General features: G+C 51.9%; 1 protein-coding gene across 1 annotated transcript in view; it reads right to left on the bottom strand.

Annotated features, from left to right (window-relative positions):
- The window catches only part of PTPRU (protein tyrosine phosphatase receptor type U), a 273,624-nt gene that overhangs the window by 171,940 nt on the left and 85,240 nt on the right, over window positions 1–16,444 (bottom strand). Inside the window, exon 2 of the mRNA XM_054011788.1 lies at window positions 8,339–8,467. Within this exon, the coding sequence (XP_053867763.1) occupies window positions 8,339–8,467 (129 nt within the window). The remainder of the gene's footprint in view (window positions 1–8,338; window positions 8,468–16,444) is intronic.

The following is a 16,444-nucleotide window of genomic DNA, read 5'->3' on the forward strand; positions in this document are numbered from 1 at the left end:
TCCCCACTTTGAACTTTAGGGTACAAATGTGGGGGCCTGCATGAAAACTTCTAAGCTTAACTACCAGCTTAGATCTGGTCCGCTGCCACCACTCCCAAAATGCTAATTTCCTTCCCTGGGTAGCCTTGAGAGACTCTTCACCAACTCCTGGTGGATCAAGATCCAAACCCCTTGGATCTTAAAACAAGGAGAAATTAACCATCCCCCCTCCTTCCTTCCACCAACTCCTGGTGAATACAGCTCCAACCCCCTTGGATCTAAAAACAAGGAAAAATCAATCAGGTTCTTAAAAAGAAGGCTTTTAATTAAAGAAAAAGGTAAAAATCATCTCCGTAAAATCAGGATGGAAAATAACTTTACAAGGTAATCAAACTTAAAGAGCCCAGAGGAATCCCTTCTAGCCTTAGGTTCAAAGTTACAGCAAACAGAGATAAACACTCTAGCAAAAGGTACATTTACAAGTTGAGAAAACAAAGATAAAAACTAACACGCCTTGCCTGGCTGTTTACTTACAAGTTTGAAATATGAGAGACTTGTTCAGAAAGATTTGGAGAACCTGGATTGAGGTCTGGTCCCTCTCAGTCCCAAGAGCAAACAAACCCCCAAAACAAAGAGCACAAACAAAAGCCTTCCCCCCACCAAGATTTGAAAGTATCTTGTCCCCTTATTGGTCCTTTGGGTCAGCTGTCAGCCAGGTTACCTGAGCTTCTTAACCCTTTACAGGTAAAAGGATTTTGGAGTCTCTGGCCAGGAGGGATTTTATAGTACTGTACACAGGACAGCTGTTACCCTTCCCTTTATAGTTATGACACGGGTCCTTTGAGATGAGATAAGCTTCAGTGATCCTACAGAGCATGCTGCTCCTCTGAGGGCACTGCAGATCAACTGACCTGCCCCAATAGGACTTTACTACTCTTCCTAAGAGCAGACCAGGGAGGACAACGGATAGGGCACTGCACAGCGAACCAGGAGACCTGGGGTTCTGTTCCTGATTCTGCCCACGTTCTGCTGTGTGACCTTAGACAAGTCACTGTGGGTACGGCTTCCCTGCAGAGTTACTGTGGGTGACTGGCCTGGGTGTGAGCTGCCGTACTGCAAAGCCCTGCCTGTTATTGTATCATGGAAATGTTGGGCTGGAAGGGACATCATCAAGTTCAGCCCCCTGCACTGAGGCACGGCCAAGTAAACGTAGACCAGCCCTGACAGGTGCTTGTCCAACCTGCTCTTAAAAAGCTCCACTGATGGAGATACCAGAATGTCTTACACAGGACACTCCTGTTAACAGACCCCAGAAAGATATTAACCTTTTTCACAACTGCATCACATTTATTTGTGATCAACTGTAACCCCCAGACCCTTTTAGGCAGTACCACCACCTACATGGTTCTTCCCATTTTGTAGTTGTGCATTTTGATTTTTCCTTCTTAGGTGTAGTACTTTGCACTTGTCTTTATTGAATTTCACCTGGTTGATTTCAGACCAATTCTCCACTTTATTAAGGTCGTTTTGAATTTTAATCTTTTCCTCCAACATGCTTGCAACCCCTCCCAGCTTGGTGTTATCTACAAATTTTATAAGCATATTCTCTACTTCATTGTCCAAGTCAGTAAGGAAAATATTATAGTACCAGATCCAAGACTGACCCCTGCAGGATCTCACTAAATGTGCCCTCACGGTTTGACAGCAAACGATTGATAGCTACTCCTTAAGTACGGTCTCTCAACCATTTGTGCACCCACCTTATAGTAATTTCACTTAGACCACGTTTTCTGAGTTTGATTACAAGAATGTCACGTGGGACTGTTTAGAAGCCTTACCAAAACCAAGATATTTCACATCTACTGCTTCCCCCCATCCTCTAAGCTAGCAACCCTGTACAAGAAGGTTGGTTTGACAGGATTTGTTCTTGACAAATCCTTATAATCCTATTATCTGCTTTATGCTTAAACATTGATGTTTAATAATTTGGTCCAGTATCTTTCCAAGCACTGAAGTTAGACTGACTGGTCTATAATTCCTGGGGTCCTCTTAGTGACCTTTTTAAATATAGGTTCTAGGTTTGCCCTTCTCCGGTCCTCTGGGACCTCACCCATCATCCATGAGTTCTAGAAGATATTTGCTCATGTTCGAGGACTGCTTCAGCTAGTTCTTTAAGTACCCCAGGGTGAATTTCATCAGGCCCCGCTGACTTGAATACATCTAACTTATCTACATATATTTAACCTGTTCTTTCCCTAGTTTGGCTTGTGTTCCTTCCCCCTTGTTGTTAATATTCATTGTGTTAAGTATCTGGTCACTATTAACCTTTTTATAGTGAAGACTGAAGCAAAATAGGCATTAAACACCTCAGCCTTCTTGATGTCATCAGTTATTAGCTCTCCTTCCCCATGAAGCAGAGGATCGCCACTTGCTTTTGTCTTTCTCTTGCTCCTAGCGTCGGTGCCGACTCTGTGGGTGCTCCAGCCCTGGAGCACCCATGGAGAAAAATTAGCAGGTGCCAAGCTCACTGGCAGCCAAGCTCCCCCTGCAGAACTCCTCCCCCAGCGCCTCTCCCCTACTGGCAGCTCCGCTGATCACTCCTTCCTCTCCTTCCCACCTGCTGCAAACAGCTGTTTTGCAGCATGCAGGTCAGCTCCGGGAGGGAGGGAGAGGAACGGGGACAGGGCGTGCTCAGGGGAGGGGGTGGGAAGAGGCGGGGTGGAGGTGAAGCAGGGGCAGGAAGAGGCAGGGTGGGGGGAAGGGGTGGAGTAGGGGCAGGACCTGTGATGGGGGGAGGGGTTGAGCACACCCCCGGGTAGAGGGGAAGTCAGCGCCTATGGCTCCTAGTATATTTAAAGAACCTTTTCCTATTGCCTTTTATATTCCTTGCTAGGTGTAACTCATTTTGTGCCTCAGCCTGTCTGATTTTGTCCCTACACGCTTGTGCTGTTCTTTGGTGCTCCTCCTTAACAATTTGTCCACGTTTCCACTTTTTGTAAGATTCCTTTTTGATTTTCAAGTCATTAAAGAGCTCCTGCTGGAGCCATATTGGCCTCTTAGTATTCATCCTATCTTTCCTTCACACCAGAATACTTTGTAGATGTGCCTTTAATATTGTCTCCTTGAGAAACTGCCCATTCACCTGAACAGCCTTTTTCTCTTAGATTTTCTTCCCATGGGCCCTTACCTACCAGTTCTCTGCATTTGTCGAGCTCTGCTTTTTTGAACTCCATTGTCCTTACTCAGCTCCTCTCCCTCCTTCCTTTCCTTCGCATCATGAAATCTGTCATTGCATGATCACTTTCACCCGAAGCGTCCTCACTGAGGTCGCACACTCTTCGCCGTCTGTGTGGCTAGGACTTCTGGGGGCACATCCCATGGTTCTTAGGGCTGCAGTAAAGTCAAGCCACTCTATGATTCTTTCCCCAGAGAATTGTGGGAAACCTCGCTGTCTGTCCTAATTTGTGGGAAGTCACTGGAGTATTCGTGGCACTCAAGTGGTTTAGCCTCTGTCCTCCCTGCAAAGTGGGCAGATTACTCACCTCAGTGAAAGCAGAACTGAGGATCCAACCCACCCCCAGCCAGGCCAGCTAGCCTGGATTGAAAGCACCAACGCACCTGGGTGAGATGGTTTGTGTGTGCACAGGACCCCCTGAATCAACTCTGCAGTGAAGACATACCTTTCTCTCTCTAGTCCTCTCTTTCCCTCTCCCCCTTTCTCCAGTGAGGCGGCCAGGCTGTCTCTCCCTAGGTGTGTGTACTACTCTCAGGTGAGGTCTCTATGTGCCTATGACCCTGGTGGCCCCCAACAACAGCTGGCAGAGAGCACACCAACCCATAACTCATTTCAGGCCTCACACACTCATTGCCCCAACACACTGTGGTCATAATCTGTATCTAAAAGGTGTCCTGTGCAGACTGGTAACACGCTGGTCATTAGTATTGTTGCGTGGGGCATGTCTGGGTGGTGTATAAATAGTTAGAGATGTGGGCCAGAAGTGTGATCTTAACATGGGTTTGGCAAGCAGTGCATTAGCCCAGCCAACCCTAGACAGAGGAATGTTGTTTCACCTGCTTGACGGTGTCTCCAATGTAAATTGAGCAAGGGGAGGCCAGACACAATGGAAGTACATTTACATGTAAGGTAAACAAAGCCATCAAACTAGCAAGTGGGGGAGATGGCACTTAATGATCACGCTGGGGGCTGTACCCCAGGAAGCCTTCCTGGCTCTTCAAACAGAGAAATGGCCTTTGGGGAATAGAAGCAGAAACAGAAAGCGATTTGGGCATCCATCACCTGAGGGACACAGGAGGCCAGAGCTCTTGACACCTGAGAAAGGTGGATCCCTCAGCCCCGGGGGAACTGAGAACTGACCATAGGTGAGAAACCTGCTTAGACAATGATTGTAACTTGCTGAAGTTAAGTTTTAGAGGACACTAGAAAGCGTGTTTGGTTTGGTTGTAACCTTGTCTGTCTCTTTCACTCTGACTCTCCTTTCACTCTCCTTCCTTAGAGGTTTTTAAGGTCAGGCTTGACAAAGCCCTGGCTGGAATGATTTAGCTGGGGATTGGTCCTGCTTTGAGCAGGGGGTTGGACTAGATGACCTCCTGAGGCCCCTTCCAACCCTGATATTCTATGATTCTATGACTTGAAATCATGTAAACCTCTGTTGTTGTTAATGCGTTTATTCTTGTTTTCTACAAAACCATCTCAGCGCTGTTCTAGCGAAGTGTGGGTTGGCAGCTAACCTAGCAGGCTGATGGGGGATTCATGTCTTTTTGCAGGCAGCAAACTTCATAACGTCTGTGAGCGCGCAGCGAGAGGGGCTGACCGCTGCCGAGAGACGTCTCTGGGGAGCTGGGGCACACTGATTGCTAACTGCAAGGCCAGGTTTGGACGGGCAAAGTCCTGCAGAGGGTGCTGGCCCGGCTGGCACAACGGGGGGCTGCTACACCCCTGCTGAGTCAGAGCAGTGACACAGTCCTGGGCGACCTGAGCAAGACGCCACAGTGCCACTGTGATGCAGCGTATAAATAAGGAAGAGTCCGGAGAGGGCCCATGGGAGAGAGGAGAAAGGGAGCTGGAGTGAACATGTTCCAGACCCAAAAGGCACCAGTTCATCCTGTGGGTACCTGAGCTCAGCGGAGGGGAGGAGACAGACAGACAGACACTGCAGATGCATGCAGAGCCCACCCGCACCAGCCATCCCAGAAGAAAAGCCATTACATGCTTGACATGATGTGATTTATCATCCTGCAGGTGGCTGCCCCGGCCCCTGCGTCCTGCCCTCGAATTCTCCACCCTGTGTCAGTGGCCTCGTCTCCCACCGATAATGGAGAACATTATCCGTGCAGCTACCGGAATCCAAAGGCACCGGACTCCGATTCTCCACCATGCTCATGGCTCTGCTGGAGGAGTTTGCTTCCCTTCTCCTACTTCATCCTGGTCTTTTACTGTCCCTCTTCACTTCCCATTCGTTCTTCTTTCCCTTTCTCCCTTGTGTCTCTCGGCCTTCCTTACCCACCATGTCTCTCTCCCATTCCATCCTCGCTCGTATTTTCAGGTGGCTTTGTTTTAATGGTTATTTATTTAAAGGTACAGCACCCCCACTGACCCATACCTCCCCCACACACACCGTTTCCCACACACAAGTAGCGGGAGCAGGCCACAAAGACCGATCCCCTCCAGGTGTCCTTCTCCAGGTCAGCATGAAGTCTGCAGTGCTGCCTACACGGTGTCTGCTCCGGAGAGCAGTCGGGGAGAGCAGGAAGGCAACAGAAGGAGGAGAGAGTTTAGGGAAGGGGGGAAATAAAAGGGAAAAAAAAGTAAAGCACCAGTCTGACCAAGCTGGCAAGATAAACAGCCCGTGTCAGATTGATGGAGCAGTAAAGAGCTTTCTATAAAGCAGTTAATACTCTAATAAAACTCATTTTTTACTACTGAGCTATAAACCAGCTTCTCTCTATCTTCTCCCAGACTCTGGTGCCAGACCCAATCTCCATGCTCTGGTCTGAGCAGAAGGAAGCCGGAGCATCAGATACTAGAACTTCAGGCTGTTCAGATACTGCAGTGAGGAGCACTGTGTCGGTCACCCATCACCATAGCCTCTGGGCAGCTCAAAAACATTTGTGAATTCAGCCTCACACCGCCCCCGGTGGGTCAGTATCGCTAACCCCTTTGTTATAGATGGGGAATTGAGGAGGGGCGGGGGAGTAACTTGCTTGAGGTCACACAGGGAGTCTGGGCTAGGAACTGGACTAAAATCCCCTGAGTCCCAGCCCGGTGCATTCACCACAAGGCCATCCTTGCTATTGAGACGCACCCATTGACAGAAATCCACAAAACACATCCTGGTCATCCCCAGGAGTTCAACAACCATGAGACAGGCCCCGGGAAAATCCTGGCACTGGCTTGGAAATCATGCATTTTAAAAATAATAAACGTTGGTTTCTCTGTATGGTCCTTCCTGGTTTCGCAGCCATTAGGTCACACCCGCTTCCTGTTCTCAATGCTTTCTCCACAGCCACGAGGGCAAGCAATGTGCGTTTTCTCTTCACTGAACGCTGGGCTCCTCCCACATTCACCTGGCTCCAGAAGCTGGGGCTTGAAGACCAAATACTGCGAGAATCGCGATAAAATGACAAGAGCCAGCAACACCGTGAGCACACACCTCCGTCCCAGCGCAGCGCATGCGGCTCCTTTAAAAACCACCACGATCCCCTCACTGGAATAAAGGCAACGCGAATAACTCTTTGGGGGGAAAAAAACTTTCCTTTTGGAAACTAGCAATGGTTCATGTTTGGCGAGACGGGGTCCTAGCTGCAGAGGCTGTGGCTCCCACCCCCTGCTGACAACCAAGAGGGGTCTCCTCCGGGTGGGGGGGTATCAGGTCTTGGCCAACAGGGGGCATCCTGCCACCATCACCCCAGCCTGGAAACTGGAAACCACAAACAAGCCTCCATTTTGCATGGTGCCAATGACTGCGGGCAGCACAGTCCCATGAGGTGGAGCCGTGTGTGGCGGGCAACACACATGGCTACTGTAGAATTCAGACACGCATGGGGAGCCGGGCCTAGAATCCCAGACCTCCGGCTCCAAGCCCTCAGGCCTTGACCCCTAGCGAGTCACTCCGGCTAACACTGGCTGTAGGTCCCTTATCCCATCTGTGAGCCCAGCCACTAGAGGGCGACATCACTCACAAAGCCAGGACTTCCCACAGCCAGGTTGGATTGCGCCAGCGCCCCCGTTTCCGATGCCCCGTGGGCCACGCCACGGCCGACTCAGCCGATGGCCAGCCCACTGCATCGCATGCGGAATTCCTATCCCTGACTCCGGGGCCACGCCGGCTCGCCTCCTCTAGCAGGGTGAGGCTCCTGGGATGAGTGGGGCTCGTCCTCGCAATGCAGGGCTTCACACGTAACTGTGAGACTGAGAACTCAGCACACGTCTGACACCCGGAGACAGATTCACAGCCTGTCAGGTGCTGCTAACTGCAGGTGAAAACAGCCCGAAAAGCCAAGAGAACAGTCCCGGTCACCGCTGAGCCCATCAGCCTGGGTCTCCGTCACACTCGCCTTGTGCAATGCCTTCCACGCAACAATACAACCTCGGGTGCAGGGACTGAACCTTTGCAGATATCGCATGAGCCACAGGCCAAGAACTTACAGGCAGGAATTAGCCAGTCAATTCATTCGGGGGAATCACACGGAACTCACGGGGGACTCAAGAAGGGAACAGAGCGCAAACGTCACCCAGCAAACCTGCTGGCCACAACCCTGACCTGATCCAAAGATGGGAAGAGCAGTATTGCAGCTTTGTTACTCCAGGACGCTGCACTTGGCCCAGTCTCCCTCCCCACCACGCATTTGCATGTGCCCTTGTTCTCACAGCACGAGTTACTGGACAGGGTCTTTTATCTAAGACAACGCGAGAGGAAAAATACTGCCTGCAAGATCTTCAATGATCAAAGCACAGCTAAGCTTATGTCACTTAGCACCTGTCTCTTTCTCTCTTGTAGGGTTTTAGCCAAGCATTAGACTTACACACACACAAAAGTGTAATTTCATGTTAAAATGACATCCAGAAAAGTGCACATAAGAAAGAACCAAGGTACTGTCTCCCAGAGAGAGCACGGCGTGGGTGTCTCTTCTGTAACAATCTACAGCAACTCTGGGAATAGACCGTACTGCGGATCTGCTCCTAGCAACTGCAGGAGCCAGTGGGAGGCTGTGGGGAGGAGGCGGCGGGCTCTGTGTTTGGGCGGGGGGGGGATCCCTGTGGAAAGCTCAGAGGGACTCAGACTGGGAGGTGTTGATGGGAGATCTGGGGGAGGGGAGGGGAGGGGAGGGGAGGACTCACCATGAGGAAGGTCAGAGGTCAGGTGAGGCATGACATAGCTCCGGACCAGCTCCCACTCGAAGTCATCGTCCTCCCGTTGGCTGTACTCACACTGGTTTAAATCCACGTCTTCCTCGAAGGTGCAGCCGGCTGCCGTGGGGAGAGAGAGACAGTCAGTGCCAGGGGAAATGCAGCAAGCTCGGCCGGGAGGGACAGCAACGAAAGTGCCAATGGGCCCAGGTGAGAGAGAGAGAGAGAGAGAGGAAAAAACCTTCATCCCTGGCTGAAACGACCTGCCAGCCCCCCTCACAGATGGCCTGGGGCAGGCAAGCCCCCAGGGCAGGGCTACACTACGAGAACTCACACTTCCTCGCCATGACAGGACCTAACTTCTAACCCTAGACATAACAGCAGGCTGACGTGCGAATCTACAGTCCTCCGGACTTCACAAGGCATGTCTTGCAGCTAACACTACACACAGATCCCAGCACACACACACACACACACACACACACACACACACAGATCCCAGCACACGCTCACACACACGTGGATCCCAACACAACACACACACCCCAGCGGACAGTGGCCTACCCTCTTTCTACAGCCATCTTCTCCCCTTTAAGCTCCGCACAAGCAAGCCCAGAATAATGCCTATCGTTCCCCTGGCCCAGTCTAGCGTCTGAAGGGGACCTGGGGGTGACGGGACACTGAGAAGATTAGCAGCTGGAAAACCATTCCAAGCCGTTCCATCCCAGACAGATGTGCAGTTCAGAGGGGAACAAAGCAATGGTTTTAAATGCAGCATAAAACGGCAGCCGGGTGACCAGAAAGCAACAAACACAGAATGAAACAATTAGTACCAGATACAGCAAGGATGAAACACAGACATGGGAATGGCAGAGTCTCCGGGGGCGGCCGGGGTCATGATCCCTTTGCTGATTGGTTATATTTCATATCTAATCAACCAGCCTTAGGAAATAACGAAGATCCTCGTTATCCCGCGTGTGAGGCTGGAGGGGAAGGCAGGCAGGATGCGGTGGTTGGTGAACCCAGGTTTTGGAACTCTGCTGCGGTTGTGGATCCAGGATGCTGAAATTATCTGGGAGCTGTTTAGTTGGGTATTATAGACATAGGGGGCAGCCACAAAATGTGGATCTGGATTCTTACCCCATTCCAAAGTTCGTGGGTAGGGTGATCTGAGCCAGTCTCAAGTGCAAACCTCTCAGCAACCCGCCCAAATCCCTATCGCTGCAAGGCCAGCTGTCACTCACAGCCTCTGGCCTTCAGCATTTTAAAGTAAAAGACAACAATGGTCATCATCTTATCTCGATGGAACAACGTACAGCTCCGTGCACAGCGCGAACGGGGCAGGAGGAAGGAATAGGGTTTGCCAAAAGAGCAATGTCAGCAGAGAAGGCAAAATATGGGGGGCGGGGGTCCCAAACGTCTAGAAAGGGATTTACAGAGAGCAAAACAAAGCAGAAAAGTCAGACTAGAACCCAGGCGTCCTGCTGCTGCTGAAGACTGCACACCACTGGCTCCCTAGACCACAGAGTGGGGAAAAGCGCTTGGTTGAGCACAGCTAATTGAAGTAAATGCCAGCAAGCCTGGTTAGAAACATGCCCAGAAACACACACAAGCTAAATCAGCTTTCTGGTTCCATCTGATACAGTCGAGCGCGGCCCCCGGCCTACGCAGCCTCCCGCCCCGCTCCAGCCTGCAGAGGATGGCGCTCTGATGTTTCGTCCTATGAATACTTCCCCCGCGGCCAGGACCCAGGGTGCTTTTATGTTCAGTCATCTGTGCACTGGCCAAACCAAAAAAGGAGCTGGGGATTTGACTTTGTACAGCGTGTAACTGGTACAGCTTGGCTTGTTAAATACTGACCTATTGTTCCATTAAAGCCGCAGATTACACGCAGGCCAGGGCTTCGGTAATAATTAATACCGGCCCCCTGGGCTGAGCAGAGCAGGCCCATTAAGAAACCCCTGAGCAAGCAGAAAGAACAAAGGCAAATACCCCATAAATAGGCACTGCCCAGCCCTTTTTATTATTTCATTCGCTTTTTCCTATTTTTCCACAAATTACATCGGCCAGTTCTCCCCGGGGCTCAGGAATTGGGGCTCAGGCCATTAGCAGCTTCACTAGGGCCTAGCATGGGGATTGCTACCCAGGCAAGTACCAGGACGGCTCTACGGCCTGAGGGAAATGCAGGCCAGAGCATGGGGCTTGGCACCACTCATGCCCCTAGAGTGGATTTCCCCCTGCCCTACTCCCTAAGCAGGGAGTTCACAACCACGGGCCTGACCTGCCCCCTGCATAGGGTTACCATACTTAAATAAAAAAAGAGGACCCACCACGGGGTCCTGGCCCCGCCCATTTCCCACCCCAGCCCCGCCCCAACTCCGCCCCTTCCCTGCCTCAACCCCGCCCTAACTTTGCCCCCTCCTCCCTCCCACTCCCAGCCACGCGGAAAGGGCTGCCCGAGCGCTACCGGCTTCATGGTTTGCCGGGCAGCCCCCAGACCCTGCGCCCCCGGCTGGCGCTTCCCCAGCACAGCTGGAGCCCGGGAGGGGAAGTGCCCAGCCGGGGGCGCAGGGTCTGGAGGCTGCCCGGCAAACCGTGAAGCCGGTAGCGCTCGGGCTTCGGGCAGCCCCTATGCCTCCGGACCCTGCACCCCCAGCCGGGCACTTCCCCTCCCGGGCTCCGGCGGCGCAGGGTCCGGAGGCATGGGGGCTGCCCAAAGCCCGTAGCGCTCGGCTCTTAAACAGAGCGGAAGAGTCAGGGGAGGAGCAGAGCTGCCGCGGGAGGGGAAGTGCCCGGCCGGCATTTTCCCGGACATGTTCGGCTTTTTGGCAATTCCCCCCGGACGGGGGTTTGATTACCGAAAAGCCGGACGTATGGTAACCCTACCCCTGCATGCAGACAGGGAGCAGTCCCTTCCATTGATGGGTGCTGGCGCTGGCTGCTGTGTGCGCACACACGCTGCTCTTCCCACACACTGGCATTACCACACTCACCCCACCACGTGCCAGCCCCTCAGCGCCCATGCAGCCCACCCCTGGCATTCACACACCCGGGCACCCCCCTCCCACAGGCACCCAGCAGCCCCACACCTCACATGCATGTACGCTGGCCCCTCAATACTCACTCACGCGCTATCCCCCAACGCACACAGATGCACCCCCTCATGCACCGGCACCCCAACTCCCTGAGGCGCAGTCTCTCTTACACAAAGGTAGCTCCGAACACCCACACATACACACCTCTGCAGCCAGGTGCACTCCACCTCTCCGTCTCCCGTGGTGGACGGCTGGATACTCGGCAGTGACTGGGCTGCAGCTAGCACGGTATGACCAGGGCCCTGAGTTATTCCTCCAACTCCACCACAGAGAATAACCCGCATCGATCCACCAAGAGGCTCCGCCAAAGTCCCCATCCCACCAGCTAACTAGACGCTCCGCCACAGAGGCGGCTTGGTCCAGTGAGCGGGGCCCGGACCAGGACTTGGGAGATCTGGGGCTACTCCCAGCTCTGCCACTATCCTCCTTGGTGTCAAGTATCAGAGGGGTAGTCGTGTTAGTCTGAATCTGTAAAAAGCAACAGAGGGTCCTGTGTTTCCATTCCATACGGCTAAATGCAGTGCCTTGCATGGTGTCAAGTATCAGAGGGGTAGCCATATTAGTCTGAATCAGGACCCTCTGTTGCTATCCTCCTTGGGCAAGTCCCAGCCCCTCTCTGTGCCTCAGTTTCCTCTCCCAGCCTCTCTCCAGTTAGATTGGTAACTCCTGGGGGCAGGGGCTGCTTTCCACTCTGTGGCCCTAACCTCAGTGCTACTGGCACCGAATCATAGAACTGGAAGGGACCTCGAGAGGTCATCGAGTCCAGTCCCCTGCACTCATGGCAGGACTAAGTATTATCTAGACCATCCCTGAGAGGTGTTTTCTAACCTGCTCTTCAAAGTCTCCAATGATGGAGATTCCACAACCTCCCTAGGCAATTTATTCCTGTGCTTAACCACCCTGACAGGAAGTTTTTCCTAATGTCCAACCTAAACCTCCCTTGCTGCAATTTAAGCCCATTGCTTCTTGTCCTATCCTCAGATGTTAAGAAGAGCAATTCTTCTCCCTCCTCCTTGTAACAACCTTTTATGTAGTTGAAAACTGTTATGTTCCCTCTCAGTCTTCTCTTCTCCAGACTAAACAAACCCAATTTTTTCAATCTTCCCTTATGGGTCATGTTTTCTAGACCTTTAATCATTGTTGTTGCTCGTCTCTGGACTTTCTCCAATTTGTCCACATCTTTCCTGAAATGTGGTACCCAGAACTGGACACAATACTCCAGCTGAGGCCTAATCAGTGTGGAGTTGAGCAGAAGAATTAGTTCTCATGTCTTGCTTACAACACTCCTGCTAATACTAATGGTATAATTCATTTGCATCCATCTCTAAACCAATAGAGATAAGCCAGTACAAAAACCTTTGAGGTAGAAGAATGGCTCCCTGTGGTTGAGTTATACCTGGTCTCAGCTGACTTAAGATAAACAAAATCTTCCCTCACAGAACTAGGGAAGGCAGTGTGGCCTAGTGGCTAGGACAGTGGGCTGGAAGTCAGGACATGTGGGTCCTAGTCCTGGCTCTGGCCTGTTGGGTGACCCAGGGTGAGTCTGTATGATAAGGAAAATCACACTGGCTCACCTTGTTAAAGTGCTTTGAGATCAGAATTGGACTGGGATGACCCTAACAGGTGTTTGCTAGCCCCATCTCTCTTCCTTATCTAGCCACACCCTCTCGGGATCCCAATCTCCCCAGTCTGACAACTGGTGGTGTCACTCAGCCCCATGGAAAGCCCTCGCTCTCACCTGGCAGCACTTTGCCCAGGGACAAATAACCAGACCTGGTGCCGGGCGGGCAGAGGAGAGTCGGACCTACTGTGCTCCCTGCCCTCTGCGCAGCAGGGACCATGAGCTGCAGGATCACACGCCTGTTAGACACAAATTCCCCTGCAGTCAGCGAGGAGGGCTGCATGGGCTCAGAGCGGATGCTGTTGTGTTGCACACCGGTCTCCCCAATGCCGCAGAAAGGCTCTGTCCCACCCAGGGCTGCTGGATCTGCACCCACGCAAAGGCAAAGCAACATTCAGTGCTGACAAAACGGACATGGCGCCTGCCTGCGCCCGCACCTCAGCCGCTCATTTAATACCCGAAATGAATCGAGAGTGGGTCCCAGTGCACTGGACTGGGTGCCTGCCACCTGGGCAGGTGGCTGTCCACACCTCCCACCTGATTTAAGGTCTGACTAAAGGGGTGAGGCAGCACATGAATCCAGCTGGCAGTTCTTTGAAGCTACCCCAGGCTCTCCCCTCATGCCAGCCAAAACATAAACAATAAAAGACTCACTTTTTTTTAAATGCATGAGCACAACCTTGATTAGTCTCCTTAAAATCCCTGGTATGTGTCATCCCAAAGGACTCCCCCCCACAGAGCACTTTCTAAACAGCACATGATACTGGGAATGGCTTTGCCTGCCACTACAATGCAGCCACCTCAGGGGTGTAGCGTGGCAGCTGCTTAAACAACCCACAGCAACATCGTCCCCACCAGTTTGGGGCAGGAAGTGAAGCTGGGACTATAATCAAGGGAAACTGCCAGGAGGGATTTAGTGGGACAGAATGGACCTGCATGGCATCAGGACACCTAATTCAGGCTCTGATTTCCCCTACAGGACCATGGAGTCTCAGCACTCACCAGGGTCTCAGCTTCACGTCCCACCCAAAAGCCAGCACCTCCAGCAGGACTAATACAAAGGCAGTAATGGCACCTGCTGGGTGACCAACAGCAAGCTGAGTTTTCCTGGCAGTTCTCCCGTCACATCCAGGCCAAACCAGGCCCTGCTTCGCTTACAAGCACAGCCACGAACGATGGGCCGGGGCCACGGGGAGGGGAGGGTTGACGGGAGGTACGGGGCGTGCATTGCTTGCCCCCCAGAGTTCCTCCCTGCACTCTCAAAAGCGAGGCGGACATGCTTAGTGCAGTTATAAAGGAAAGGGGGAGGAGGAGGAGCCGTGAGAGAAGCATATAAAATATCAATGCACTGGAGCGAGGCAGCCGTCCCTTGTTCCTGGAACCGAGCGCGGACTGAAGCTTGGTGAGGGTCCAAAATGCTGAAATCCCTTCCCCCCAACACACGCATTCCAGGGGGGATTAGAAGTGGAAATACTGTGGCTGGAGGGGGAGGCTTTTCTTTGAAGTTTTCAGCCCTATTTTACACCCACTAGGGGTTCAGAGAAAGGCCAGGAAGAGGCAGTGTTACCAGGACTAATTCCAGTTCGGGAAGGGCCATTATACCTTGTGCTACGGGGTTTAAACCCATCTCCGCTAGCGACCACAATTCGACCCATGTGGAGGACAGATTACCCCATAGCTGTGACTGTGGCATTCTTCTGACACCTGCCTCTGACCCATCTTCCGCTGGCCACTGTCAGAGACAGGCCAATGGGTCTGGCCGCTCCAGGCCGTCCCGTTTTGCAGCGATTCCCCATCGAGGCTCAAGCCTTATGGGATTTGCCTGTTAGGAACATCAGCATGAGATGCACAAAGAGGCCGCTTGAAGAACTAGTGAAGTACAAACACAGCCCTCTCACAGCCGAACGCCGCAGCCAGCCAGCTGCCCTTCTCCCCGTCAGCAGCAGCACGTAGCTTTGTTATGCCCACAGGTTTTTATTAAAACATTTATTTAAAAACAGGTTGTCACAAGAACTAGAGCCAAGGTGCCGGACCCAGGCGCAGTCAGGAGGATGGAACTCACCACTTCCTGGAATGGAAAGCGCCTGCAATATGTGCACCGGGCTTGGAATGCCCCCTAGTGGCAATTCTGATTCTAGTACTACTTGGAACAGGAACTTGCCCGCTAATCAACGCTAACTAGAATCCTTCCAAGGATATTTGGGGTGGGCAGTGTTTGGAGACCTCAGTGCCTCCGTCTTCCCCACAAAAATCCTGCATCTGAACAGATTATTACCAACCCCATGTATTAAAAATAAAATCATGAATCAGGAGCCCAAAAGTTATGAGATTTGTTTAAAACCCATCAGATTACAAAAATATTAATGCCTAGGTGCTGTAGGAACAGAACAAAAGGACATTGCCCGCCCCAAGGAGCTTCCAGTCTAAGGGCTTGTCTATACTTACGCGCTGGTTCGGCGGCAGGCAATCGAACTTCTGGGTTCAGACAAGACGCGATAAATCGAACCCAGAAGTGCTCCCCGTCGACTCCGGTAATCCTGCTCGCCGCGAGGAATACGCGGAGTCGACGGGGGAGCCTGCCTGCCGCATCTGGACCGCAGTAAGTTCGAACTAAGGTACATCAACTTCAGCTACGTTATTCACGTAGCTGAAGTTGCGTACCTTAGTTCGAATTGGGGGGTTAGTGTAGACCAGGCCTAAGGATCAGTTGGAAGAAATAAAGAACAGTGAAATCGAACAGTTACTTCGCAGTTTATGCTGGTGACCGTGGACAGATAGAACCATTTCTTTGACTATTTGTCAAAGTCAACCTTCCCCCCTCCTCTCACCACAGCAACATTTTTCAAGCTTAACTGTTGTGTATCCTGCATCCAGCCAGGTACTAGAGGCTACAGAGTTTTCAGATCTTCCAGCTTTTACTGCAACAGCTTGAGAGCAACTGAGAAGAAATTATCTGTAAGACTTTGCACCCAAGTTATACTGTGGGAGCTGGTGATGTCACACAAGAACGGCCATACTGGGCCAGACCAATGGTCCATCTAGCCCGGTATCCTGCTTTCCCACAGTACCAGATGCTTCAGAGGGAATGAACAGAATAGGGCAATTTATCGAGTGATCCATCCCCTGTCATCCAGTCCCAGCTTCCGGCAGTCCGAGATTTAGGGAGGTCCACAGCATAGGGTTGCATCCCTGACCATCTTGGCTAATTGCCATTGATGGATCTATCCTCCAGGAACTGATCTAATTCTTTTTTGAACCCAGTTATACTTTTGGCCTTCACAGTGTCCTTTGGCAATGAGTTCCACAGGTTGACTGTGCGTTGTGTGAAGAAATACTTTACAGCCAAAGCTGCACACAAAATAGCAGCTGGGGCATAATGAG

This window comes from Malaclemys terrapin, chromosome 22 (assembly GCF_027887155.1).
Source record: "Malaclemys terrapin pileata isolate rMalTer1 chromosome 22, rMalTer1.hap1, whole genome shotgun sequence".
In the NCBI taxonomy this organism is placed as follows: Eukaryota; Metazoa; Chordata; order Testudines; family Emydidae; genus Malaclemys; species Malaclemys terrapin.